This window comes from Chelonia mydas, chromosome 17, assembly GCF_015237465.2.
Source record: "Chelonia mydas isolate rCheMyd1 chromosome 17, rCheMyd1.pri.v2, whole genome shotgun sequence".
In the NCBI taxonomy this organism is placed as follows: Eukaryota; Metazoa; Chordata; order Testudines; family Cheloniidae; genus Chelonia; species Chelonia mydas.
The window spans coordinates 374,290-402,038 of NC_051257.2; the positions used below are offsets into that span (position 1 = coordinate 374,290).

Here is a 27,749-nt window from a genome sequence, read left to right on the forward strand (position 1 = left end):
CTTCCAAAATAGTGATACAGACTTACATTCGTTATGTTTACTTGGAGCTTTTGTATGTGTGGAGATTTTGGCAGTTAAAGCTGGGATCAAAGCAGTGCTAAGAAATCCTTTTTTACAAGAACTTGGGGAAAGCAGTACTAGAGCAAAGTCAGAGCATGGGGTGAGACAAACAAAGTTCTGGCCACACTAAAGCCCAGATGGATTCTACTACTTGGCAGTTGAGACTTGAGTTCCTACAAACTCAAGAGATATTGCTGCAGATTAGTCTGCGTGAGATATCCTCACATCCTCCAAACCTAGCACACAACACTTTAACCCAACACTCAGCCATTAGCTCAGGATTATCTTGACAACAGCAACCTTCTATATGACACAATCACAAATGGTAGAAGGGCAAGGATCCCATTTTAAAAAAAGTGTAGATACTTACACATCCCTCAGATTATTCTAGTTTTGAACCCAATCCCAGTCTTCTCACTAAAGTAAGAAAGCGTTGTTGTGCTCAAAAGACTGCAAGCTAGGGCATGTAACTGGCTATCAGTAACTATTCTCAAAGTCCATCTGTTTATGCCAAAACCATGACCCCTGCAGCCAGGCCCAGTGAAATAAAGCTATGATTTAGAATATCTTCTATAGAAGCCACATTTATTATGTTAAATTTAAAAAACAAAATGCATGCACTTTTTATTTATGAAGGTACCAGCCTTCTAAAGTACAGGGCTCTGTTAAGTCAGCTACACAGAAAATTGTCCCACATAGTAACAGTTTATTTTGATTTTAAATAAAAAGTACCCAAATACTTATTTTTTTAAGAACATATAGCAGTAAAGGTGTGAACTACATTTCCCATTTCCTTCAAGAAGTCCCAATAAGGATTTGGCATTCAATGAGAGAACACACATATACACCCCCAATTGTCTTGTATTTAACCTGTACCCTATTTCAGCATAGGGGACTACAGACAGAAAGAATTGCCAGAGCTAGAATTTTGCAAAAGGACTGGGGTTAACAATGCATACTCTTGCAAAAGTTGTCAACTCACTTATGTGGAGGTCAGGACCAAGTCTATGTCTGATCTGAAAAATGGTACCTTGAGCAGCAATGCATCCAACAGCACCATGCTGGGTCTGATGCAAACTTGACAAAATTATTGCTAAACAAGATCCGCTCATGTTTCTCGGGGGGGGGGGGGGGTGTCCTAATTCTGACCTCAATGGTTTTGACCTTAATTTTATTTGAAGTCTGGCATTTTTTCATTAGCTTGAAAGACAGGATGGGCAAGTGCCTCTTTGGTTAAACTGCAGTACAAGCCATTTGGCAGAAGGTGTTGTGTAATGTCTATGCTTACATCTCCTGCCCCTCCCCCCCAAAGAGATCAAGGTGGTACCTTTATGATGCTCAGCCTCAAAAAGACTATACTGATTAGTTTAATACCATATTTATTATTTAGATTACTGTAAGAATACACATCACTTTACAAACACATAAGATGACACAGACCCTGCCCCAAGGAACATACAGTATAACTCAGACAAATACAAAAGGCATAAGAGGAATGCACACAGCACTGGGAGGGGATTAATGCTTCAAGGGTGAAGAGAAGAAATGGGTTTAGAGGAAGTAAAGGGAGGTTTGCTTGGCACATGGGAAGTTGTTCCAAGAATGTGAAAAAAAGAGGACAACAGAAAGAAAAGGATTGGGTACAGTGCAGGACAGTGGGTGTTGAAGTGAGCACAGAAATGGGGTAGATAAGAATATGTATCTATAAAAGCAGTCACTGTTTCAGTTAGTTCCACAGAAGTGAATGTTGTGAAGTTTTAATTGAAAGGTGCTGTTTTACTGCCACTTCCCAGCAGAAGCACTTATCTAGTGATGTAGATTAATAAATTCATAACAACTCCTCTAGACTTCTAGATTGGAATACATATTCAGTGGATACAGGCAGCCAGGGAAGTATCACTGAAAGGTGTAGCTGCAAAAATATTGTAAGTATCTGCTTTGTCCTGCATTCCAATTTTTGTCTCCTAAACTAGTCAGCTTGTCAAAATGGAAGCTTTCTACTTTACCCATACTTTAGTGATGTTTTAATTATAATCTCATTATTTTGCAGTTTTCCTCTAAAAGACCTGTGGAGTAGAGGCCACTCTCACTATGTTAGGGGCTGTTATATTAATTACTGCAAAAGTGTTTAGGTCAGAATGAAACTCTCAGCAAAGTTTGCCTTTGTTTTTTGCAAATATCCACTGGCCAATCAGTTATACGTTAAAGCCTGGTTTTCAATACAGCTTTTGATTTTCAGAATCCTAAATAAAAAGACCAATCATATCCAAAAAAGTACCCCTATCAATGCCAGGAGTCACCCCAAAATGCATGCACACCTTCTATACAGGCACCACTTAAACACAGACTTGGAAACACATCCACATCATAGCAACAAGCATTTGCAGACCAGGGTGGTGTCCAGTTTTCTGTTTTCAGACATTCAGGGGACATACACTGATGAGATGAGCTGTGTCTTTTTGGATTGGAAGTGCATGGAGTTGTGAGTGATGCACAGAAAGCATCTGAACGCTAGAAAAGAGGTTTTTTTCTAGCAATTGGAGATTATGAAATTAATGCAACTCATTTGCCCAGAATTTCAACATTAATGCATTTAAAGGGGCTGTGCACGTGTATTAGGGTTTCTTCTCTGGATCATGCTGCCGGACAGACTGAGGACAAATATCTCATTAAACTCACTCTGCTGTTAAGGAAACATGTTCATGGGCAGCTTAATTTAGGATAGCAAGACATGTTAAGTATGAGCGTCCTAGCAGAATACAGTTCCATGATACACAGGTAAGGACCATATTCACCACTGTAGGGACGAGAGTATTTTGGTTGTCCTGTTAGACCTTTACATATAGACATGAAAGTCTCTTGTTTCTCAGCATTTATACCACACTCATCACCATAGTATCTGAGCCCTTTACAATATTAAATATTTTAAAGCATCTTATAAAGCTAGGGTATCAAACAGTTGTGGCCAGATCTGGTCCAGGTAACTTTAATTCATGAGAGCACTGTAACTAGATTCCCCACAATCTCAGTTTAATTTTTTGGTAAATGATGTTTCTAGCCTAAATGAGTGCAGAATTCCTCTGCCTTCTATTCAAGTGAATAGGGTATCAGTTCTAAAGCCTAGAGATCACACATCAATGTCAACATACTGTATGTTAATGATTGCATTGCTGATCATTTCAGCAAATGGAATAGGGTTGGAGAGAAGCCCTCCACAGGAGGGAATCAGTCATTGCAGTGGGGATGTAAATGCAAGAATAAATGTTTAGTTACTCCATAAAGGCTGTATTGTCCCGATTTCTGTGTAAGCCTCCCAGAAACATCAATGTGGTCTCTGCTGTGGATCAAGAGGAATACGCCCCCCTGAATTTACATCCGAGTCCCCTTACCATGATTAAACATGGAATCTTGGGCTCTCCTCTAATGAATTTGAGACCCCTGTTAAGGTTTCCATGCAGTAAGGTCATACAGTAAGCTGTAAGGTCATGCAGCTGGCAGGCTGCAATTCTCAGACTGTCTGCATTTGTAAGGTGTGGAACTAAGGATTCTGGCTGCAATTTTCAAAAGCACCCACTAACTGGATGCTCAGAGACAGTTTAAAGGGGCCTGCTTTAGGGAGGGTGGGCGTTCAACACTTTCTGAAAATTGGGCCCCTTTAAACTCTCTCATATTGGGCATCTAAAATCAGTAGTCGCTTTTGAAAATTAGGTCTCTGTCTTTACCACATTATTCTTCAAAGCTGATGGGATGAGCTGACTGCAGTTCATGCCACAATTCCAACTCAAAGATTTTACTAAAAATCTGATGCAATATGTGAGCTGATCTTTCCTTGTTGAGTAAACAGTCCTGGAGTGAGCAGGTGTGCAATATCAGAGCATTTAGGTGTAGCAACACTTGGCAGTACAGGATGCAGAAATCTACAGAAAACCATCCAGAAATATTCTCATTACAAGGAAATTAAATTATTGCTGGTATGTCTTCCAAGCACATATGCAAATTTTCTCTACTGTTTAAGACCTAAATTGCCAAGTTGAGCTGTGCTCCCTAATTGTTGCTTGACACAAGAAAAAAAAAAGCTGAAAAGGGCAGTAACACATCTCCAAAGCTCCTCAAACTTGTAAGAAGCCACCAGAATAGAATAAAGTACTTTTGCATTGATGCAGTATTAGAGCATAAGACATGGTTGCTTTTGAAGTGTGACAACTGATGAAGGCAACATGTAAAAACCCACAAGTGTTTAAAATATACTCGTTAAGTGGCAGGAATCTATTCAAAACAGGCAAGCAGATCTGAAATAAATGTTTTGTCATTGTTTTGTAAATAGCATATGGGATTTTACAATACCTTAACACCAGAGGGCGCTGCTGCTCAATCATTATGCACTGGCAACCTAACTAACCAGATGAGTCTGTTAAGGATTCTAACAAAGTGATTCTTTTCCATGGTGCCATTCAAAATACCTGCAGAGCTTACTCTTTAAATGGAAAGGGTTCGGGTAGTCTGCTCACCTGAATGTTTTAATCCTGTATAGCAAAGCTGTTAGCTTTCCATTCTGACAAACTCCCCCTCTTCCCCCCCAGATCCAAGGTCACTTCCGACAGAGCATTCAGATGCACCATTGTCTCTTAATCCCAGTTTGGAGTTACTGGACAGTGACAGCAGAGTCTTGTGCTTTTCCTGCCTGGTTTAGAGGGGACGTTCAAGAAACTCTCCCCTGTGCCAGGCATCGGAGATATTGTAAGACTGAGAAAGCACCACTACTGCATTTGCTATAGAACACCAGACTCAGGGTTTTCCATAATCTCCCCACTATCACAAGTACCAGCTCAGCTCAGCCCAGCCAATAGGAGTGTTAAGCATACCACCCACTGGCCTTTACCCAGGGTTGTGTAATCCTGTTCAGAGCAGGTCGAGATGGAACACAGGCAGCCTGTGTGCACTAGTGCTCCCACTGTAGAGCTGAGTCACTGATAGCAATAGCAGGAAGGTTATGGAAAAACAGAGTCCAGTGTAGACAAGGCCCAGGAAAGGCATGGCTAGAAGAGATAAGCAGGCCAAGAATTCCCTTTGTATTCCCCTCCATGTCTGAGCGGAGACCTCCTCGGGTACCCCCAAGTCCACTTATTTTTCTGTGAAGTCTACCCAACCACACAGTCAGTGATCTCTATCTGTCCTGTCCAGAAAGAGCACAGACATCCTAGGAGGCTCCTCTTGCACGGCCAACCAGAAGCTTTTGGTCAGCTACAGGTAAGTTGGTGTTCAGCAGTTCAGAGTGTTGGATTCTCTCAAAGGGGGCTGTTATCTGAGCACAGGAGGTTAAGAGGCTACTGCTGGGAGGTCCTGCTGAGACTTAGTGAAATTGTCTAACCATGTCAATCTTCCATGTGGTCACAGGATCCAGTTACTACATGCAAGTCCCGTTCTGCACTGTTGGTTCTTTTCAACAGTAAGACAAATCAACAAAACCAGCACCTAGAAACAGAAAAAGTTGTTTTGCACCATAGGACCCAGTTTTGAAAAAGCCTTTCAGCTCTAATCAAAGATTATCTCCAAACTACCAGCTGCTGCTCCTCTCCTAGGACCACTGCAGGGAGAGGAGAAGAAGAAAGGCAACACTTCCTAAAGCACTTCAGACAAGATCCAGTTTCCAGCTGAATGGTTCAAGACAACAGACATCTTACCATGTAGACAAAGCTTACAGGCTGGGGTAGAGGACTCCCAGGCTGCTGGAGGGTGGTGAGGGGGAAGAGCAGTCAACTGGACCCTTCATTTTGGCACATGTGGCAGAATCCATTGCTCACTAACCATCTCTTTACATTATATGGAGAAAAAGTTTCAGCATCAGAGATTAGTGTTTAGCAATGAACTGAAAATCTACTTCTGCAAGACACAGCACTAATTCCCCTTTCCAATGTTCACAGCACAGGGTTTTCAAGCAAGGGACTACAGTCCTGTAGCCAAGCTTGGTAATGGTGAGTAAAATGTCATTCTCCTGCAGCCAAGACAGTGCCAGTTAGGGCAGGCTTCAGCTCATTCAATTTGTGATCTGTGTAGCTTTTAGAAAAGGAAAGAAGAAGAGGGAGGCCTCCTCCTGGCATATACGTCTTAGAAACATACTCCGTCTTCACTCTAAGGCAGCTGATCATGCTGTGTGAAGCTGGCAGAGCATGGAGAGAAGGATCATGACTTGGGCCAGAGGTAGACCCATTGAAGTGGTAGGGGAACTCGTGAAGAGGAGGCAGTGTTTGAAGCACTGGCTTAAACAAAGGCTTCCTCGTTGGGAGTGCCATTGATTTTGAGGAAGAGTTTGGCATCGTCACTTCTCTGCTGTTTCTCTCTTTCTAGCCTGCGTTTATACCAGATCAGATAGACCGGCAGGCAGAAGCCCAGCATACTCACTCCAAGAAGCCCCACATTCACCTACAAGGACAGAGACAAGCAGCATTAGATAGGTAGGAAAGAGACAATCCAGTGACACACACCTAAAAGCCAGCCCCAGGGCCTCATTATTTCACCCACCCATGCTGGATGTGAGAGATGCCCTGCTCAATACATCTGCAACAGCCTACAGGGGGATTTTAGTTATATAACATTGCCCATAGCTCTCTGTGCAGATTCTGCTAGTAAATGCTGCAAAAGCAGGTCAGTCAGTACCATGTTTGAAGAATTTCTTTGCTATATAGAAAGCCACAGCTGTGACTGCTCTGCCTTGCCCCTATTACAGACTTCAGCCAGTCTATAGCACTGACATTTTCTCAATCTCTTATGCTCATGGGAAGGAGAAGGGGATTGGGGCTGTTCCATGCCAACACTGCTGGCCCTGCAGTTGAGCTAAGTACTAGTGGGAGTACACACAGCATCTGTAGTGGTGGCTTTCCTAAGAGCTGGCTATCATACCCAGGAATTAAGCTTCTTCCTGTCTAGCTTGACTCCACTCACTCATGAGACTGCTTGCAGGCTTCCTCTTCCTCCTGCACCTCCAACAGAGCCATGTAATCCTTCTGATGCAATCTAACCTTGCCCCCTCTAAGCGGCTGTGTTTCAGGGCTTTAAGCAAGTTGCCTGAGGCAGGGTTGGAGTGAGAAACCCCACATAGCCCCCATCCCAGACAGATACCTGACCTTCACAATTTAAGATTAGTGCAAGCAGCAACCAAAACACAGTGCTCATTGGGAATCCTGAGGCTTGCAGCTCACTGGTGAGTAGTTCTGCTGCATTCACTGTCAAGGGGAGAGAGAGAGAGAGAGACTCCCACCTAAAAAATGATCTCACCACACCTACTGCACATGAACTGGCAACAGAAATTAATGCTGCAGCTTCCCTTCCCTTCCCCTCCTTAGATCCTTTCCATTTATACTGGTGGTTGTGGTGTTTCACTGTATAAATAATGAGCTTCCTGAAAGAAAAAAAATCCAGCCTGTCTTCTTGAAGGCATTTAGGGCAGACAAAGACAAAAACGGACAGGTCCAAGAACATACAGAATTCCTAACACATTTGAGAGCTGCTGAATAGCCTCTGAATACCTCCATCTGCACAGGAAAGGAACATCTCCTAGAGGGGCCCAGCATCACTGCCAGCACTCCCAAAGGAAAGACATCTGATTCCTCATTTTTATGGATGCTTACTCCCGACCTCTCTAGGAGAACATGAGCCCTATGACTCTACAACCAGGTTTCAGACCTGGGTCAGCAATCCACAGCAGTCTCATGCTGCTGGAAATGTGAACAGGGTTCTCCTCATCCCCATTTCCCATATAATCACTGGTCGGATTCCAGCACTCTCACTGCTACTTGTATAAAGAATCATCTACCGTGGAATGCCCAGGCACAGGGCGTCAGCCAAAACTATGGCTCGATTTAACACAGGGCTCATTAACTTTAACCACACATCTTATTAAAGGTAATGTGAGTTAAGAGAAGTTTAATAAGACAGTCTGGTCTGTGCAGGCATTAATTAGGAAGGACTATTAAAAAAAAAAAAAAAAAACATACCCCAGAAATAAACAGCATTGCGCTTGGGTGGGCAAGTTGCCTTCCTCTAGAGCAGTTACTGGTCACAGTCTGAGGAGAGCAGTGTACTTGACGACCATAGGTCTGTGCGTAGAATCCCTTTCATTTTGGTTGATTTGTGGGGAAGGGATTCCTTTTCAACAAAATGAAACTGTACCCCACCACCAACCCCTCATGCTAAGTTTGGGGCAGACTATATTTACTCTTCCCTCTCTTACCCAAAGAGGGTCTCCTTTCAATGGTCCCATCATTGCCAGGAACAAGGGCTGCTGCAGAAGAGCAAAGAGGGCACTGACCAAAGACTGCAGTCCCGTCAAGCTGCCAAACTGCGTTGAGGGGTATCTGTCAACGTAGAAAGCAACATAATTACCACACACCACCTTGAATCTTTTGTGCTACTCAGGGGACCAGACTGGGCATCTCTCCCAGCAGCAGGTTCCCAGCTCACAGCTCAGCTGTACAGAACTCAGGAATGTCTCCTTGTGTTTGAATATTATGTGTATTAAGATTGGCATTTAAGGCAGTGCAATTCAGGGTCCAAGTGTCTCTTCTCTGGATTATTCTCCACCTGAATTTTCGAATATAGGGTTGGGGGGTTTTTTTGTTTGTTTTTTTTAAACACACAAAATTGCAGATTAAACATAGTGCCATTGTCAGCACAGGCCAGTTTGGAGCGCTTCTCAGTAAGCAAAGGAAACAAAAAAGGGTGAAAACAATAGGTTTTCGTAGGGGCTTCTTCAAATGGTACATCCATCTGAGCCAACATCTGGGGCTGGGCCATCAGTTTCATTCCCACAGCTCATCTGGGCACAACAACTAACTCACTCTGGAAATCACCAAAACCCTGTACAATAGGTTAGTATGTGCCAGACACGTTTTCTTATTTAGAAACAAACTCTGATCCTCTGTCAAATTCAACTATATTGTTGATTGGAAAGTTGTTGAGTAGTAGATATTACTTACGAAAATCAAGTCTTGGGACAGGTTAATGTCTTTGTTTTTCCACGGTTGTGCCATTTTTTAATTTGACTCTTAGAAAAAGAGGTGGGGTTGGACAAAACTTCAACATCTTTTTTTTTTTTTTTAAATCAGGTTCGAGAGAAAACCGTTTAAACCAGGACGTTTCAGAAGTTGCAATGGACAAGTGGACTGCTATCTACACTGACAGGTATCAACACAGCAAAGGACTCCACATCTTTGTTAAAAGCTACCATGGAACTTAAAGAGGAAGACCTCTGCAAGCAAAGCCCCAGATAGATTTACTAATGGATTTTTGAGTCCAGGCAGTTAGGTTTTTTTTAAAAAAAAAAAAAAAAAACCTATCTATAGCAAAAGTTATTGATCTTTTTGTCTCTCAGTCCAAGAGTTCAGGTCAGAGGAAATGGATCTTCCCATTGTTACATAAGTTTTTTTTAGTTTTGGAAGAGAACACTGATGTATATATATTGAGAACTTGTATACGTTGGATACAGAATGGATGATCCACGCTACTGGGTAAAGGTGTGTAGGCCTCATTAACTATGTGTTTATTTTGAGCAATGCTCTGACAAACTGATACATGTCTAGAAACAGCTAGTCTGCTCTGAGACCGGAGCTATGTGCTCCAGAAGTCAGAGTGCCCTGACCAATATTTCATCAAGACATGTACCTGTATCTACTCATAATTAGGGCGAGTTAGCTAAAGTTTTCAAGCTTTTTAACCCATATGATGGTAAAGCCAGTTTAGGACGAATTGCACCTGAGGTCCACATTAAGCATATCTGTGCTTGTTTCACTGCAATAAGTAACTACAGGTCAGCATTAGGCACAAGCAAGGAAAGTAATGGACACGGCAGTCCTGCTGCCAAGTCCTATGGTGACCCAGAGTAAGCCATAAGTGGACTCGGTTGTTCCCTCTGACAGCAGGATCTCACCATCATGTGTCCCTTCCACCCTGGCTCTTTGAGTAAGCAAACCCTCAGGCCAGTCATGTGCTGTATATGAGCAAGGTTAGACTTACACAGCTGCATAGAGGCCTCCCACTGCTGAGTGAATGAATCCTCTCACAATTGTGTGCAAAATGAAGGAAAGGATCTGAAAGAAGCAGAAAAAATGCTGAATAGCAGTCCAAAACCACCACTCCACCTCTGCACCTGCTGCTCCTCCAGTTCCTGGACAGGCCTAAGCAGCTCCAGAAACGAAGCTCCCTCACACACTAGGGTCAGCGCAAGAAGAGACAGACAGTTTGAGATGATGGCACATTGCGCTTTCTGAACCTGACTTATCTTTTTCTCTTGAAAATTGTTACATGTCAGCTGAGATGTTGACAATTGCAGCAGAAGAGCAATCTGGTTTAAAGGTTCCATATAATAGAAGCATATGGATTACACTCTCGGATCTAGCTAGCTAACATGGCCTGATCCTATCTACTTCAATGGGCTTTAGATCAGCCTTCTGGTACTCCTCATGGCTGAATGCCACTTACAATTAAGATCTTTCTTCCTCTTCTCTTTAGTCAGAACTGTGGTCCAGCAAGTCAGTACCCTCTCCCCAACACTAAGAAACAGGACACCACGCCCTAATCTTCTGTTAACATTATCATGTTTGTACCCTAGAATGCTTTCACCCCAAGTTCCTAACTCTGCCTGGAATTTGTTCCCAGTTACAGTTCCCCTTTCTGCCAATGAGTATATCCCACACTTCAGTCTGTCTGCAGAAGGGAGGTTGCTGTTCTGAAAGTGTATCCTCGGGTTTTACAATGGTTCAGGTTCTTCCGTTACTGGAAATGCCAAATTTCAACAGAGCAGACAGATCTGCATGCCTGCTCTCTCCTTAGCTTTATTCACTCACTTCCAGCTTGATCCTCTCTAACAGCTTTGAGAGAAAAATAAAAAAGCATTCAGTGTGTGCGAGGGGAGGTGAGGAGAGGAGCAGCTGGCATCCTCCCAGTGCATTTTGTGCTATAGAAACGTAGGGTTGGATGGAAACTCGAGAGGTCATCAAAGTCCTGTCTCCTGATGTCTCATGCCTCTTCCAGGTGCATACCACAGGCCAAACATTTACATATGTATAACCCCACTGACACTAAAGGGTGTAACTGAGGACAACATTTGGCCCACGACTTGAACTGTGGAGTCTGTGCAGGTATCAAAACTTTACAGATTTTCTAGGAACCTCCTGCTTATCTGTAGCTCAGACTTGGATTAATAAAAGGCACTACTGACAAGAGTTGGTGCTCTAGGCCTAAATCTCAGGGTTTATTTATTTTATATGAAAGTGTGTGTTTATTTGCAAGTATGAGGACTATAAAGGCCTGAAAACATGAACACAGTACAGACCAACTCAGTGACATCTGCCTGAGCCTGCAGAGCACCTAAAGCAACAGTAATTCTAAAAGGTATTAACTGCCCCAATACCTTTAACTGGATTATCTCTGAATCTCACTGCTCTGGGGGACCCTGCCAAGACTAGCCCAGCAGAGGACTCTGCTTGGAGATGCATCTCTGCCATTACCAACCCCCTCCCCAGTGTCGCCAACTATAGTGATTTTAGTCATGAGTTTTCCTAAAGCTCCAGCTTCTGGACTCAGATGATTATGGAGAGTCTCAAATTTCATTTAAATATAAAAGTAAGTTTCTAGTTTTTGTGGTTAGTAAGAAAAGCTAGTAGACTGGTTTAAAACAGAGTTACAAGTAGTAAACACTGGGGGTCTGTTTATTTGCCTTCTAGTTTTTGAGTCTGACTCAGGATTTTTGAATGTGGTGGCCAGTGCTGCATCATGGCTCTACTGGAAGAGCCAACCAACCCACCACATAGAGGTAGAGCCATAGTGTAGCCATGGCATGGGGAGTCTGGCCGCAGAGCCAAGGGGGACCCAGTTTGTCTTAGCCTGTCCCTATTGTTTCATTGCACATTTAGCCCAGGAACCATAGGCACTGACTTCCCCTCTACCCTCCCTCCACCCCTTCCCCCAAGCCCCTACTCCACCTCTTCCCCTCCCCCTCATGTGTCCTGACCCCGCTCTCCCCCCCACCCCAGCTGACCTGCTCGCTGCAAAAACAGCTGATCGTGGTGGGCAGGAGACGCTGGGAGGGCTGGCGGTGGGGGAGACAGAGGAGCTTGGCTGCCAGTGGGTGCTAAGCACTCACTAATTTTTCTCCATGGTACTCCAGCCCTGAAGCACCCACAGAGTCGGCGCCTATGCTAGGAATCCTCCAGTACAAAACTCCTTTTCTGAAATACCCACCTGCAAAGGCAGGTTAGGAATGAGACAGGTAATTCCAAATCCAACTAGTAGTATGTTGGTGAACACAAAAGCTCTTGTGGCATTGGAAATCTTCTGAATCTGGCGATCACGTTTTTTCTTTTTTTTACCATCTCTGGAGGGAAAGCAAGGAATATATCACACAGGCAGTGCAGCAGCAACTAGAACTCTCAACTAGGAACCTGAGAAGTTAGAGGATACAAGAAACCAAAATCCCCACATTGGCATACCTGAGTCTTGGCCTGTACCTGAGACTCCAGCCTCATCTACAAACAGAAGTTGCATCATTTAACTAAAATAATTTATGGCAATCAGTTTAGTTTAATTGGTGCAAATCCCTATATGGACTCATATTCATCAGTTTACAACAGAATTAGATCTGTTTAGTTTAATTGGGTCAATTAAAGATATCAGATTGGACCCTGCAATATGTGCTACCTACTGATTAACATCACTCTCGTCAGCCTCTTTTGAGCCATCATCACACTCCTTCAGCTTCCAGTCCATGATGTATCCAATCATGGGGGCAGTCATCAAGCAGAGCAGCTGCAACACCCCAAAAACAGAGGTATAGAGGCTCACTGCAGAGAAAAGAGACGACATGTCAAAGTACCCCAATGGGACTCAGCAGTAACAGAAAACAGCAGCAGATCCCGTTTCATAACGACTGGTCATTTTATCCACTAAGGACAGTCATTGCTAGCCTCAGACTAAGGGGATGATGGTGTTGTCCTATTTACTGCTCAGAATCCCAGATCAACAGTAGCCCAGCAGCCAAAAAAGTGTGTTACAATGGAATGCCACACTTGTCCACTCTAGCCAGGATGATATTTTTCATAATTTCCAAGAAGCAGTAACAACTAACAGTAGCTAGTTCCCAGGAGGATGGTACCTGGAAACTGGCTAATTTACAGGATAGAGCAGTGGCCAAAGAGTGGCACTATATCCAGCAGAGTGCAGAGAGGCTTCTGACTGCTAAGAGTCTGCTGACCCTGCTCTGAGGAGGAGTAAGTCTTCCCCTGCCTGTTAACCTCCAGCTAGGAATCTTCTCCCCTCCCTTGCCCTGGGGTTCTAGCTATGCCTCCCTCTGCTGCTGGTTTCCAATTCTGCCCTCATGCTAAGAACTAGTAGAGGAAGTCATCAGGGCAGGGAGGACCCAGTGTGGGAAGGTAATCATGTTTTTTGGAAGACAGGCCAGAATGAAAAAGCTAGCTGCCTGCTGCGTGCTTAGGGAGGGGGCTTGTTTTGCTGAGGGAGAGGAAGGTGGGAGGAGCAGGGGAGGAAGTAGGATTCCTAGCAAGGGAAGGGCCCAAGGGTATCTTCTCACTAAGGGCTAACTGTCAGAAGAGTAATCAGCAGAGACTGGTAATTTCCTCCCTACCTATCACTGTTTGTTAGCCACGCACAGACTAGGATCAGGGATGGGTTTGGAGAAAGGAAGAGTTTTAACAGCCAGTGGTCAGCAGTCACTCACGGGAGTCTGGACCCTCAGTGCTGTTACTGCAGGGTCCCCCAAAGAAACACTTAACAGCACTGTATCTACATGTTTGTTAGACACACCGTGCAGCCAAGCATCACTGAAATACAGGAAGGAAGGGAATGTTAGAAATGTGCTAAAAAAAACACCCAGCTTACCTGTATCCATCACTGCATCAGCAAAGCAACAAAGCAGCAGCAACAAGAGAGCAAATATGGAAAAGCAAAAAGATTAGCAGCAGAAACCCCAGAAGCCTACTATACCCACCAGAAAGAAAAAGAGTACTTGTGGCACCTTAGAGACTAACCAATTTATTTGAGCATAAGCTTTCCTGAGCTACAGCTCACTTCATCAGATGCATAAAAGTGGAAAATGCAGTGAGGATGTTTTTATACACACAGACCATGAAAAAATGGGTGTTTATCACTTCAAAAGGTTTTCTCCCCCCACCCCACTCTCCTGCTGGTAATAGCTTATCTAATTACTGGACACTACGGTGCTAATAAGCAATGGTCACATAAACACCACCCTATACCGGAAACCTACTGACCGCTATTCCTACCTACACAGAATCATAGAATATCAGAGTTGGAAGGGACCTCTGGAGGTTATCTAATCCAACCCCCTGCCCAGAGCAGGACCAATCCCCATCCCCAACTAATCATCCCAGCCAGGGCTTTGTCAAGCCTGACCTTAAAAACTTCTAAGGAAGGGGATTCCACCACCTCCCTAGGTAACGCATTCCAGTGTTTCACCACTTTCCTAGTGAAAAAGTTTTTCCTAATATCCAACCTAAATCTCCCCCACTGCAACTTGAGACCATTACTCCTTGTCCTGTCATCTGCTATCACCGAGAAGAGTCTAGATCCACCCTTTTGGATCCACCTTTCAGGTAGTTAAAAGCAGCTATCAAATCCCCCCTCATTCTTCTCTTCCGTAGATTGAACAATCCCAGTTCCCTCAGCCTCTCCTCATAAGTCATGTGTTCCAGACCCCTAATAATTTTTGTTGCGCTTCGCTGGACTCTCTCCAATTTCTCCACATCCTTCTTGTAGTGTGGGGCCCAAAACTGGACACAGTACTCCAGATGAGGCCTCACCAATGTTGAATAGAGGGGAATGATCACGTCCCTCGATCTGCTGGCAATGCCCCTACTTATACAGCCCAAAATGCCATTGTCCTTCTTCGCAACAAGGGCACACTGTTGACTCATATCCAGCTTCTCTTCCACTGTAACCCCTAGGTCCTTCTCTGCAGAACTGCTGCCCAGCCATTCGGTCCCTAGTCTGTAGCAGTGCATTGGATTCTTCCGTCCTAAGTGCAGGACTCTGCACTTGTCCTTGTTGAACCTCATCAGATTTCTTTTGGCCCAATCCTCCAATTTGTCTAGGTCCCTCTGTATCCTATCCCTACCCTCCAGCGTATCTACCACTCCTCCCAGTTTAGTGTCATCCGCAAACTTGCCTCCAGCTTTCACCCAGACCACACCACACAGTCCATTGTCTACAGCCAAGCTCTACGATACAACCGCATTTGCTCCAACCCCTCAGACAGATACAAACACCTACAAGATCTCTATCAAGCATTCTTACAACTACAATACCCACCTGCTGAAGTGAAGAAACAGATTGACAGAGCCAGAAGAGTACCCAGAAGTCACCTACTACAGGACAGGCCTAACAAAGAAAATAACAGAACGCCACTAGCCGTCACCTTCAGCCTCCAACTAAAACCTCTCCAACGCATTATCAAGGATCTACAACCCATCCTGAAGGACGACCCATCACTCTCACAAATCTTGGGAGACAGGCCAGTCCTTGCCTACAGACAGCCCCCCAACCTGAAGCAAATACTCACCAGCAACTACATACCACACAACAGAACCACTAACCCAGGAACCTATCCTTGCAACAAAGCCCGTTGCCAACCGTGCCCACATATCTATTCAGGGGACACCACCACAGGGCCTAATAACATCAGCCACACTATCAGAGGCTCGTTCACCTGCACATCTACCAATGTGATATATGCCATCATATGCAAGCAATGCCCCTCTGCCATGTACATTGGTCAAACCGGACAGTCTCTACGTAAAAGAATAAATGGACACAAATCAGATGTCAAGAATTATAACATTCAAAAACCAGTCGGAGAACACTTCAATCTCTCTGGTCATGCGATTACAGACATGAAAGTTGCGATATTACAACAGAAAAACTTCAAAACCAGAGTCCAGAGAGAGATTGCTGAATTGGAATTCATTTGCAAATTGGATACAATTAACTTAGGCTTGAATAGAGACTGGGAGTGGCTAAGTCATTATACAAGGTAACCTATTTCCCCTTGCTTTTTCCTACCCCCCCCCCCCCCCCCCCCCGTTCCTCAGACGTTCTTGTTAAACCCTGGATTTGTGCTGGAAATGGCCCACCTTGATTATCAGACACATTGTAAGGAGAGTGATCACTTTAGATAAGCTATTACCAGCAGGAGAGTGGGGTGGGAGGAGAAAACCTTTTGAAGTGATAAACACCCATTTTTTCATGGTCTGTGTGTATAAAAACATCCTCACTGCATTTTCCACTTTTATGCATCCGATGAAGCGAGCTGTAGCTCACGAAAGCTTATGCTCAAATAAATTGGTTAGTCTCTGAGGTGCCATAAGTCCTCCTTTTCTTTTTGCGAATACAGACTAACACGGCTGCTACTCTGAAATCTGTACCCAACCAGGACAGACAGGGAGGCACAGATAGGATATGAGCTCACAGAGCAATTGCTTCATTCCACATCAGACCCTAAGATATAAAGAACTCCGCAGCTAACGGAGAAGAGTTTACAAGCAGCATTGTGCAACAGCGAGCGTAGGCTCAGGAGGAAACTCTGCTGCCCCCAGTTCTGGTGAGTCACTGGGGAATATTTCTCCCCAATGCTTCCCCCCCGCCACTTCGCCACATCTCATGTGATTGTGGACTTGTGCATGACACAGAGGGACTGATTAATCAGAGCCAGTGCAGTTCTGGAATAAGGATCAGAATCTGAAACTGCCCACTTCAGCACTAAGTGCCCACAACTGCGAGCAGAACAGGACTAAGTTCAGTCCCCTCCTTCCTATATGTCTCCATCACAAAGAAATACAAACACGTGCAATGCCCATGAGGCATGCTGGAGGCATTTGAGCAGAGAACTTAAACCCTTATTCTACCCTGTGTAGTAAGAGCGGAACTCCAGCTGCCCCTCATCCCTGCCATGGTCAGGAATGTTTGTAGGTGGGGTCAGAACCTGGCACACTGTCTCCAGGTATCAGTAATGATGCCAGGAGTCACTGCATTTGTCATAATTAGGGCAAAGTAAGGAATCTGCAGCTCCAGTCTCAAGCACACACACTGCTAGCAGATGTGTCCTTACTGGATCCACAGACACTTCCACACCACAGCATTCTCCTCCAGCTAAGACGACAGGGTTTGGAGAAGTATCACCCTCCCAAAAGACTCAAGCCATCTCGCAAGGGTTTTAATAAGAGGCCAAGAAGTTCACCCTACGCCAAGAGCATTCCCCCATATCACTCCTAACCCTCTCCAGCCTTAGCATTTAGAGACCAACTGTGGGGACTGGTTACGGGAGGGGAGAGAGGGAGAGACCGTTCTCTGTGGAGCAACTGCAGGATCAGATAGAATAATAAATTAAAACTGGGAGCCCTCTCTCAAAACTCACTTCTGCTCAATACCTACAAGAAAAGGCTTAGCAAATGATGGCAAGTCTTTCGGGGGAGGCAGAGCTGCATATAATTGTACATACATGGGAATTGTCTCTCTCACACACACACACTTTCATAAATCTGGGACTTAGACTGTGAGCTCCTCAGGGGAGAGACTATGTGCACCTCTGTCCTTGTGCAGGACTCAACACAATGAGCCCCCTGACTGAGCCTTGGGTTGCTATATTGCTACCACAATATAAAGAAAAGGAGGACTTGTGGCACCTTAGAGAGACTAACAAATTTATTGGAGCATAAGCTTTCGTGAGCTACAGCTCACTTCATCGGAATGCATCTGATGAAGTGAGCTGTAGCTCACGAAAGCTTATGCTCAAATAAATTGGTTAGTCTCTCTAAGGTGCCACAAGTCCTTTTCTTTTTGCGGACACAGACTAACATGGCTGCTACTCTGAAACCTACCTCAATATAGTTAAAATTACTTCTATACCACCATGGAAAAGATGGCACTTTATGATACAGACAGGCAAATTTCCTGCCTTAGACACCACAGGTGTGGACAAGAGGACCATGCAAGTCACTTAAGAGGTCACTGCACCAATCTTTGCTCTCTTATCTCTTAGAACATAAGAAGCTTTGAACCCACTGCTCTGTCCAGCTGCAGGGAGGTTTCAGAGTCAGGTCTGAGTCAGCATAAATCTATGCAGGAAGCAGGATTTTCAGGAAGTATCAGTGTCAGACTGTAGCTTACTGATTTTACTCCCTATCTGACCACCCATTGCCTACCCTACACTCAGTCCTGTTCATGCCATCCTCTTGACTCTGAAAACATTTGGAACAACCATTGAGCCACTCAGCTCTCTCCTTGCGTTATTCAGTGCAGCTGAGAGCAATTACAGGGTCTGTTCTGTGAACAAACCACAGTATGTAAAAGCAGCAGGAACGGGTAAGTAATAAATGTTTTTGTCCAGCCCTTCCCCTAACCCACATGACAAAAAAAACCTAGGGAAATGTGGTCTAGATGAAATTAAGGTGAGTGCACAACTTGCTGAAAGACCATACTGAAAGAGCAGTGGTTCACTACTTATCAGTGGTTCAGTGTCAAACTGGGAGGGCATATCTAGGGGAGTCCTGCAGAGGTCAGTCCTGGGTCCAGTAGTATTCAATATTTTCATTCAATCACTTGGAATAATGGAGTGGAGGATGTGCTTAAAACATCTGCAAAGGACACCAAGCTGGGAGGGACTGTAAACACTTTGGAGGACAGGATTAGAATTCAAAATGACCTTGACAAATTGGAGAATTGGTCTGAATTCAACAAGATGGAATTCAATAGAAACAAGTGCAAAATACTCCACTTAGGAAGGGGAAAAAAATCAAATGCACAATTACAAAATGGGGAATAACGAGCTAGGTGGTAGTACTGCTGAAGAGGATCTGAGGGTCAGAGTGGATCACAAACTGAATATGAATCAACAATGACAGGTTTCAGAGTAACAGCCGTGTTAGTCTGTATTCGTAAAAAGAAAAGGAGTACTTGTGGCACCTTAGAGACTAACCAGTTTATTTGAGCATGAGCTTTCGTGAGCTACAGCTCACTTCATCCGATGAAGTGAGCTGTAGCTCACGAAAGCTCATGCTCAAATAAACTGGTTAGTCTCTAAGGTGCCACAAGTACTCCTTTTCTTTTTATGAATCAACAATGCGATGCAGCTGTGAAAAAAAGATTAATATTCTCGGTGTATTAACAGGAGTATCGTATGTAAGACACAGAGGTAAACTGTTCCACTCTACTCAGCACTGACGGGGTCTCAACTGAGTACTGTGTCCAATTCTGGGTGCCACACTTTAGGAAAGATGTGAACAAATTGGATAGAGTCCAGAGGAGAGGAACGCAAATGATAAGAGGTTTAGAAAACCTGACCTATGAGGAAAAGATTTTTAAAAATTGTTCCTGTTTTGTCTTGAGAAAAGAAGATGGAGGGGGGACCTGATAACATATTTGAAAACTGTTAAGGGCTGTTATAAAGAGGACTGCGATAAATTGTTCTCCATGTCCAGGGAAGGTAGGACAGGAAGTAATGGACTTAATCTGCAGCAAGACAGATTTAGGTTAGCTATGAGGAAAAGGTTTCTAACTCTCAGGGTAGTGAAGCTCTGGAACAGGCTTCCAAGGGAAGTTGTAGAATCCCCATCACTGGAAGTTTTTAAGAACAGGTTGGACAAACTCCTGTCAGGGATGGTCTAGATTTGCTTGGTCTTGCCACTACGCAAGGGGTTGGACTTGATGACTTCACCTGATCCCTGCCAGCCCTACATTTCTGATTTTAAGGGCTTGGCTACACTTGCAAGTTAGAGCGCATTAAAGGAGCCCCGGGCGCACTAGCTCACTACCCATCCACACTGGCAAAGCACGTAGAGCGCTCTGACTCCGTGGCTAGAGCGCTCTTGGTATTCCACCTCGGCGAGTGGAATAATGTTTGGTGCGCCCCACTGGAGCACCGCGGTGCCACTGTGGACTCCCTGGTCTGTTAGTGCACTCTAACTGGCCTCCAGAAGTGTCCCACAATGCCTGTTCTAGCCACTCTGGTCATCACTTTGAACTCTACTGCCCTGCCCTCAAGTGACCAACCATCAGACTCGCCCTTTAAATTCTCTAGGAATTTTGAAAATCCCCTTCCTGTTTGCTCAACCAGGCGTGGAGTGCTCTCAGCGAATCTTTCCAGGTGACCATGCCTCCACGCGCCAGGCAATCCCCAGTATGGAGGAATTGCGAGGTGCTGGACCTCAGTGTTTGGGGGGGTAGGAAGCTGTCCAGTCCCAGCTGCGCTCCAGCCGTAGGAATTACGATACCTCCGGGCAGATATCAAGGGACATGATGGAAGGGGGCCATGACTGGGGCACACTGCAGTGCAGGATTAAAGTGAAGGAGTTGCGGAATGCCTACCGCAAAGCCCACGAGGCAAACAGCCACTCCGGTGCTGCCCCTGCAACCTGCCATTTCTACAAAGAGCTGGATGCGATACTTGGGGGCAATCCCACCTCCACTCCAAGTACCACCATGGACACTTCAGAGCCCAGTTCAACAAGGCAGGAGGAGAAAGAGGAGCAAAGCAGGAGCGAGGGTGCTGAGGCAGAGGAAGACACCCTGGCATCCCTAGATGCATGTAGCCAGGAACTGTTCTCAAGCCAGGAGGAAGGTAGCCAGTTGTGGCGGCTGGTGCTTGGGGAAGGACAAATACCAAAGGAGGTTCCCGGTAAGCGGCTTTTATTTTGGGAAGGAAGTTATTCGGTGTGGGCTCTTGGGGCGAGGAGGGTTAGGGCTGCATCCATGCCTCGATGTGGAATAGGGCGTTGATGTGCTCTCTCACATCGTGGTAATCGGCCTCAGTGATCTCTTCAAAGGTCTCATCCAGAACTTGGGCAATGCGCTTGCACAGGTTTCTCAGGAGAGCCACTGTGGTCCTTGTCCCAGTAAGGCTAAGGTGTCCCTGCCACTGTGCTGTGCGGGGCGGGGAGACCATTGCTGCACACAGGCAAGCTGCATATGGGCCAGGGCAGAAGCCACATTGCAGTAGGAGACCCTCCCTTGCTTCCCAGGTCACCCTCAGCAGCAAGATATCTTCCAGGACGAACTCCTGTGGAAAATGTGGGGACAGTGTTCGGTATAGGGGCCCCCTGCCACTGTTGGCTCTCCCCAAGGCACAGAAACCCAGAGGACAGTACAGCTGTGAAACAATCAGTCATGTTTGACCCTGTGCTTACTCACCATTTTGGGGCTCCCGTGCGCTTACTTTGGGACGGGCAAATTATGCTATTGTGTAGGCTGCGCATGCCCTTAAGTACGGGGGAATCATTGCTCTGTCTGGTGTGAACAATGCTGCCTCTGTTAAGTGTTGCATTTTGCCTTTACAGATGCAACCTTGAGATCTCAGCCGTCCGTGTTATCACTGGCCAAAAGACTCCAAAGAATCAGAAAGAGGCCATGTAGAAGCAAGGAAGACATGTTGCATGAAGTAATGCAGCATTCAAGTAACGAAAATCAAAAAGTGCAGGAGTGGTGGGACAGTGAAGAGGATCCGCCAGCAGAATGAGGAGCGCCGACAGAAAAGCGCTGTGCTCTGGCAGCAAAGCACGGATCGGCTGATAAGCATCATGCAGCGCCTAGCGGACTTGATCCAGGCGCTCGCAGCACTGCAGGTGGAGCACTACCGCGCCTGCCCCCTCCCCCTCCTCCCCCCCCCCACAGCCCTTGTCCCAAAACTCTCTCCCTTGTGCCCCCATGTCACCTCCAACCCACTTTCCCTAACATCCAGATTCTTACGGCCACCAGCTGCCTCCAACACCTGTAGCTTCACCACCCAGCCCTGAAAACTACGACCCTGACCCTCTGCGCTCAACCCCCATCACCATGCAGTGTAGCACTCATTGCACAGCACTCCAGACAGGAAGGCTGAGTATGACAACAGGACATACGCAAACCTGTGATAGTACCGTTCCCCACCCCACCCCCTTGCCCTCTCCGTTTCCCAAGCAGTTGTGTTTCTTTTCAATAAATGGATTTGTTGGCTTTGAAAACATTATTGCATAAGGTAAAAGATACCTTAGCCCAGGAAAGAAACAGGCACTGCAAGTCAGTGTATCATATGTAGCAAACACAGATTCCTACTAACATTGGAACCACTGCACTTCACTCCCATGCAGGGCACCAGACATTACTGGTGGCTTTCAGCCTCAAATTGCTCCCTCAAGGCATCCCTAATCCTTGCAGTCCCGCGCTAGGCCCCTCTAGTAGCCCTGCTCTCTGGCTGTTCAAATTCAGTCTCCAGGTGCTGAACCTCCAAGTTTCATGCCTGAGTGAATCGTTCAACCCTTCCCTTCACAAACGTTATGGAGGGTACAGCACGCGGATATAACCGCAGGGATGCTGTCATCAGCCAGGTCCAGCTTCCCATACAGAGAGTGCCAGCAGCCGTTTAAACGGCCAAAAGTACACTCCACAGTCATTCTGCACCAGCTCAGCCTGTTGTTGAACTGCTCCTTGCTGCTGTCAAGGCTCCCTGAGTAGGGTTTCATGGGCCACGGCATTAAAGGGTAAGCGCGGTCTCCAAGGATCACAATGGGCATTTCGACTTCCCCTACGGTGATCTTCTGGTCTGGGAAAAAAGTCCCGGCTTGCAGCTTCCTGAACAGGCCAGTGTTCCGAAAGATGCGTGCACCATGCACCTTTCCTGGCCAGCCTGCGTTAATGTCAATGTAACACCCTCGGTGATCCACAAGCACCTGGAGAACCACAGAGAAATAGCCCTTCCAATTAACGTACTCGGAGGCTAGGTGGGCTGGTGCCAGAACTGGAATATGCGTCTCATCTATCGCCCCTCCGCAGTTAGGGAAACTCATTTGTGCAAAGCCATCCACAATGTCATGCACATTACCCAGAGTCACAGTTCTTCTGAGCAGGATGCGATTAATGGCCCTGCAAACTTATATCAACATGATTCCAACAGCCGACTTCCCCAGTCCAAACTGGTTAGCGACCGATCGGTAGCTGTCTGGAGTTGCCAGCTCCCAGATTGCAATAGCCACCCGCTTCTCCACCGTCAGGGCAGCTCTCAATCTTGCGTCCTTGCGCCACAGGATGGGGGCAAGCTCCTCACGCAGTCCCATGAAAGTGGCTTTTCTCATCCAAAAGTCCTGCAGCCACTGCTCGTCATCCCAGACGTGCCTGACGATGTGATCCCACCACTCAGTGCTTGTTCCCGAGCCCCAAAGCGGGGTTCCACGGTGGTGAGCATGTCCGTGAATGCCAGAATCAAACTCGTGTCATATCTGTTACTTGAGTCAATATCATTGTCAGAGACCTCACTGTCACTTTGGATCATAAGGAATAACTCGACTGCCAAACGCAACATGCCGGTGAGACTCGTCAGCAGACTCCTCAGCAGTTCGGGCTCCATTCCCACAGAGCGAAAGGGAAGACAGGGCGCGCAGTACAAAAAACGTTGAAAGATGGCGCCAAATGTGGACGGAAGCACAGGGATTCCTGGGATGCGAACCAATGCATCACGGCCCATCGGGACAGGAGCCAGAATGCCCCGCATCCCCCACACCCTTCCCACAAGCCAGAATGGGAAGAGGTGAACGGGGGATAGCTGCCCATAAGCCCCACTCTCAACGCCGCTGCAAGTGCCACAGATGTGGCCACGCCAGTGCGCCTGCAGCTGTCAGTGTGGACAGACTGCAGCGCTTTCCCTACTGCGCTCTCCGAAGGTGGGTTTAACTGAAAGCGCTCTACATCTGCAAGTGTAGCCATGCCCTAAAGCACTGGTTCTCAAAGCGGGTCTGCTGCTTGTTCAGGGAAAGCCCCTGGCGGGCCGGACCGGTTTGTTTACCTGCCACATCCGCAGGTTTGGCCAATCGCGGGTCCCGCTGGCCACGGTTCACTGCTCCAGGCCAATGGGGGCTGCAGGAAGGGCGGCCAGCACGTCCCTTGGCCCACGCTGCTTCCCGCAGCCCCCGTTGGTCTGGAGCGGTGAACTGCGGCCAGTGGGAGCCGCAATTGGCCAAACCTGCGGATGCGGCAGGTAAACAAACCAGTCCGGCCCTCCAGGGGCTTTCCCTGAACAAGCGGCAGACCGGCTTTGAGAACCACTGCCCTAAAGCACATTTCTACACCTCTGCATCTTTCTCGGAGCTCTTCACGTGAGCCAAGCAGACACAACCCAGACAACACTAAGACTTTGGACAACCCTACTGTTTTCCAGATACTATGGAAACTCTAAGACAGCAACTAGCACACTAGGTCCAGGCTGCACCACAGGAGAAATCCAGACGGTGGCACAGAAACAGATACAAGGTCTATGGGACACAACCCATTTCTCAGCATTTTAGAGTTTTATCTGTTCACTTGAACTATTATGGGGTCCAAGTAAGAGTTGTACCAAGAGAATAAATAAGAAATTGTCACAAAACCTAACACTCGTGCTTTAAAAAAAAAAAAAAAAGTTGGGACTAAAAATAAAACTAGAACTAACCTCAAGCAGTAAAACAAGCAAAATGGAGGAGAGTAACAGTGAAAGAAGGTTTCAGAGTAGCAGCCGTGTGAGTCTGTATTCGCAAAAAGAAAAGGAGGACTTGTGGCACCTTAGAGACTAACAAATTTATTTGAGCATAAGCTTTTGTGAGCTACAGCTCACTTCATCGGATGCAGTGAAGTGAAAGAAGAAGTCTTAAGTGAATGAGAAGCATGGAACCCATTTTGGGAAAGGCATCCAACCCTGGGATTTGTACTATTTAGTGTTTAATGTCTATGTTGCCTCTTGAGCCAGAAGAGAGAGAAAGAGCCAAATGCTACAGTCTGTCAAGCACTGGACTAAACAAAGCAATTCATGGAATGCCGGGGCATTTGGAGATTCTTGAATTTATTCTCCTCTCCTCCCCTAGTGCCTCATGATTGTTTTTGAAAGAGTGCCTCTTGATTTATCAGCTTCACAAAATTCCAGATTTAACAAGTCCAAACCAGATCTTACTGCACAAGACAAAATTGAGCTATATTTTGTTTTGCAATTCAGGGTACTTTTATAAGTAAACTGTAAACTAATGTACTCTTTCCTGTTGGCTTCCTTCACTGAATCAGGCACAAACAAATCCCAGAACGGAAGCTGCCAGTCAGCCTCCCAGACACACAACAGTATGCACAAGGCTATCATGACATCATTTCCCCTCAGTGCTTTGGAATGAGTTACAGAAAGGGGGAAAAAAAAAATCCAATCTACTTTTAAAACTATCTGCAGTTGAACTCAGCTGCTCTGTATTTTGTGCTTGCTCATGATAAAAAATACCCAGTGGAACAAGTTTTTGTTATGGCCCTCCCTGTCCTGCCAAACTTGGTAACCCCTGTTTAAGGACACGACATGGAAAGTATTTAATAAAAGCTTGGCTGAAAATAACTTGATATTTGAGCGTGCACCTTCTTATTTGACATCTTGTTGCCCCTCTGCTTTTAGCAGGTTCCAGCCACCCATCAGACCATGACAGCAGCTGTCGGTTACACTCGGACCACTGAGCTGGTGACAGGCAGATAAACAGAATGGCATCTGGTGACTAATAAGAAACCAACATCCCTGGTAGGTGAACAGTCAGGGTCATTTCCCTGTTTCAAGGGAAGAGGTGAGAATTCTTAGTATTAATCTACCTGTCTCCAGGTCTCCCTCCACAAGGAATCCCAGGATGTTGTTCATGGCCCCCATGTAGAAAATGAGCCGCAGCTGAGTGACGCACATGGTGATGAGGCTGAGTAGCAAAATGGGGCTGAAGACACTGTGCATAAAGGACGGAGATGCTGCAGAGGAAACAGGAGAGTCTCTGAAGAAGGCAGCCTCTGGTAATGGCTATTAAACATATAGGACATCAGAACAGACTTTGGATCATTTAGATCCATAGTCTTCTACTGGCTACATTACATAAACACAATACTCTAGGGACAGTCCAGTGGGGAGTTCAGCACCAGTGACTAACTTGTACAGAAGGGACTCCCTAAAAAAGGGATGATTTGGGGAGGACAACGACGAATAGCTATAAGAATTTAGCACGTCAGTCTTTAGCTATAGCAGTTCATACTTTATGTACTGTCTATGTAATGTTCACCAGCACCCAGACATCTGCCAGGGCAGCAACATATGCCATCAAGGTCTGTGCATGCATCTGGGGGGGGTTTACATGGTCTCAATATATACTTATCTGGACAATGATGTGTTGCACACATGGGTTAAATTCACCACATGTAAGGGCCTGCACAAGGCTTGCTTAGCTCCTATTTTGAGGAGTTAAGTGGTGCACTGACCTTGTGCTGGCCCTTTGCACTAGGGTGAATGTTGCATGTACAAATCCAGAGACAATACCTGCATCGTCTGCTTGACACTTCACTTCCAGGTCCACTGTTGATAGACAGAGTTTGTTTCCCTCTTGAGCTGCCAGCTCCTTGGCATTCTTCATGGAGCTCCCCACACTCAGACGACGTCCCACTGTGGTCACCTGCTTGTAAAACTGTTTCCCTGTAATTTTGTGGTCAAATCCCAGCCAGCTGAACTTGATCTTCACTCTGTGCGGCAGAAGAGAGAAGGGGAAAAAAAAAAGAAAAAAAAAAGAGAGTAAGAGCTGCAAAGCAGAACTGAGATACATGGACTGATCTAAGGATACTGGAGTCACAGGATGCAGGAAGGTTGACTATGGATTTCCAGACATTGATTTGAATCTACAAAATCCCAAAGAGCCTGAGATCCAATTACCAAAGAGAAACCTCTCTCTCTCTCTGCTTTATTGCCACATCAAAGGTGCCAGAGCTGGAACGGCCTCAGTAGAGAAACAAAGTTGCTGCTAGAAGGGTGTTTGCTGTAGGGAGTCCGAGAGGCTGGAACACACCGTCCTCCCTGAATATCCAGAGTCTCACTAGCTAGGATAAACATTTATAAAGGGCTGTAAACCCTCACACTTAGGAGAGAAGTCAACCATAAATATTTAAGATTAGGAATAAAATGTATCTTCCTCTGAAGCAGCTGATGCTAGCCTTTCTCAGAGATTGGACCCCATAACTGATCCAGTCCAGCAACTTCTACATTCCTAAGAGCAGAAGGAGACACTTACGTGTAGTCCATGTCTTCTGGTCCTGGGAATGGCTCCAGTGGCCAGTTGAAGAAACAGTTGAAGAAAACTAGCCCTGCACAGGATGCCCAGACAATCAGAATGAGGATGAAAGAGACACCAAAGTCATATATAACCTGGAATTCACAACAGAATAATATCATTAGCACATAAAATATCCTACACTCTAATGTTTGCTGAAGTAGATTCAGGAGGAAGGTGGAGGGGAAAGCATGTGGCATTTAAAAACAGGGTTGCAAGGTGACATCTAATGAAGGAAGGAATTCTGTGACATCATATAAGCACAACAAAAGTTTTGCACAAATTTATGTATACAAGAAAACAAGGAGCTGCTGCTGAAATTGATACCCAGCTCTGTCAGAAACAATACAGTAACTCCTCACTTAAAGTCGTCCCGGTTAAGGTTGTTTTGTTGTACGTTGCTGATCAATTAGAGAACATACTCATTTAAAGTTGTGCAATGCTCCCTTATAACGTTGTTTGGCAGCCACCTCCTTTGTCCACTGCTTGCAGAAAGAGCAGGCCATTGGAGTTGGATGGTGGGGGCTTAGAAACAGGGTGGACCGGCAGCCCTCTAAGTTCCCTGTGTGG

General features: G+C 45.8%; 1 protein-coding gene and 1 long non-coding RNA gene across 5 annotated transcripts in view; one reads left to right on the forward strand and one right to left on the reverse strand.

Annotated features, from left to right (window-relative positions):
- The window catches only part of LOC122463230, a 28,243-nt gene extending 16,835 nt beyond the window's left edge, over positions 1-11,408 (forward strand). The window contains exon 3 of the long non-coding RNA XR_006286394.1: positions 9,162-11,408. This is a non-coding gene — a long non-coding RNA (uncharacterized LOC122463230). The remainder of the gene's footprint in view (positions 1-9,161) is intronic.
- SLC43A2 (solute carrier family 43 member 2) overlaps positions 1,266-27,749 on the reverse strand; it is a 55,346-nt gene continuing 28,862 nt past the window's right edge. For 2 of the 4 annotated variants that reach the window (XM_037880438.2, XM_037880439.2), the window contains exons 7-15: positions 27,141-27,274; positions 26,399-26,598; positions 25,693-25,839; positions 13,948-13,959; positions 12,755-12,893; positions 12,295-12,427; positions 10,069-10,142; positions 8,288-8,411; positions 1,266-6,480 (exon numbers count right to left, since the gene is read on the reverse strand). In XM_037880438.2, coding sequence (XP_037736366.1) covers positions 6,319-6,480; positions 8,288-8,411; positions 10,069-10,142; positions 12,295-12,427; positions 12,755-12,893; positions 13,948-13,959; positions 25,693-25,839; positions 26,399-26,598; positions 27,141-27,274 — 1,125 coding nt within the window. In that variant the 3' untranslated portion in view covers positions 1,266-6,318. The remainder of the gene's footprint in view (positions 6,481-8,287; positions 8,412-10,068; positions 10,143-12,294; positions 12,428-12,754; positions 12,894-13,947; positions 13,960-25,692; positions 25,840-26,398; positions 26,599-27,140; positions 27,275-27,749) is intronic. The other 2 variants (XM_043531468.1, XM_043531469.1) reach the window with 1 other exon arrangement.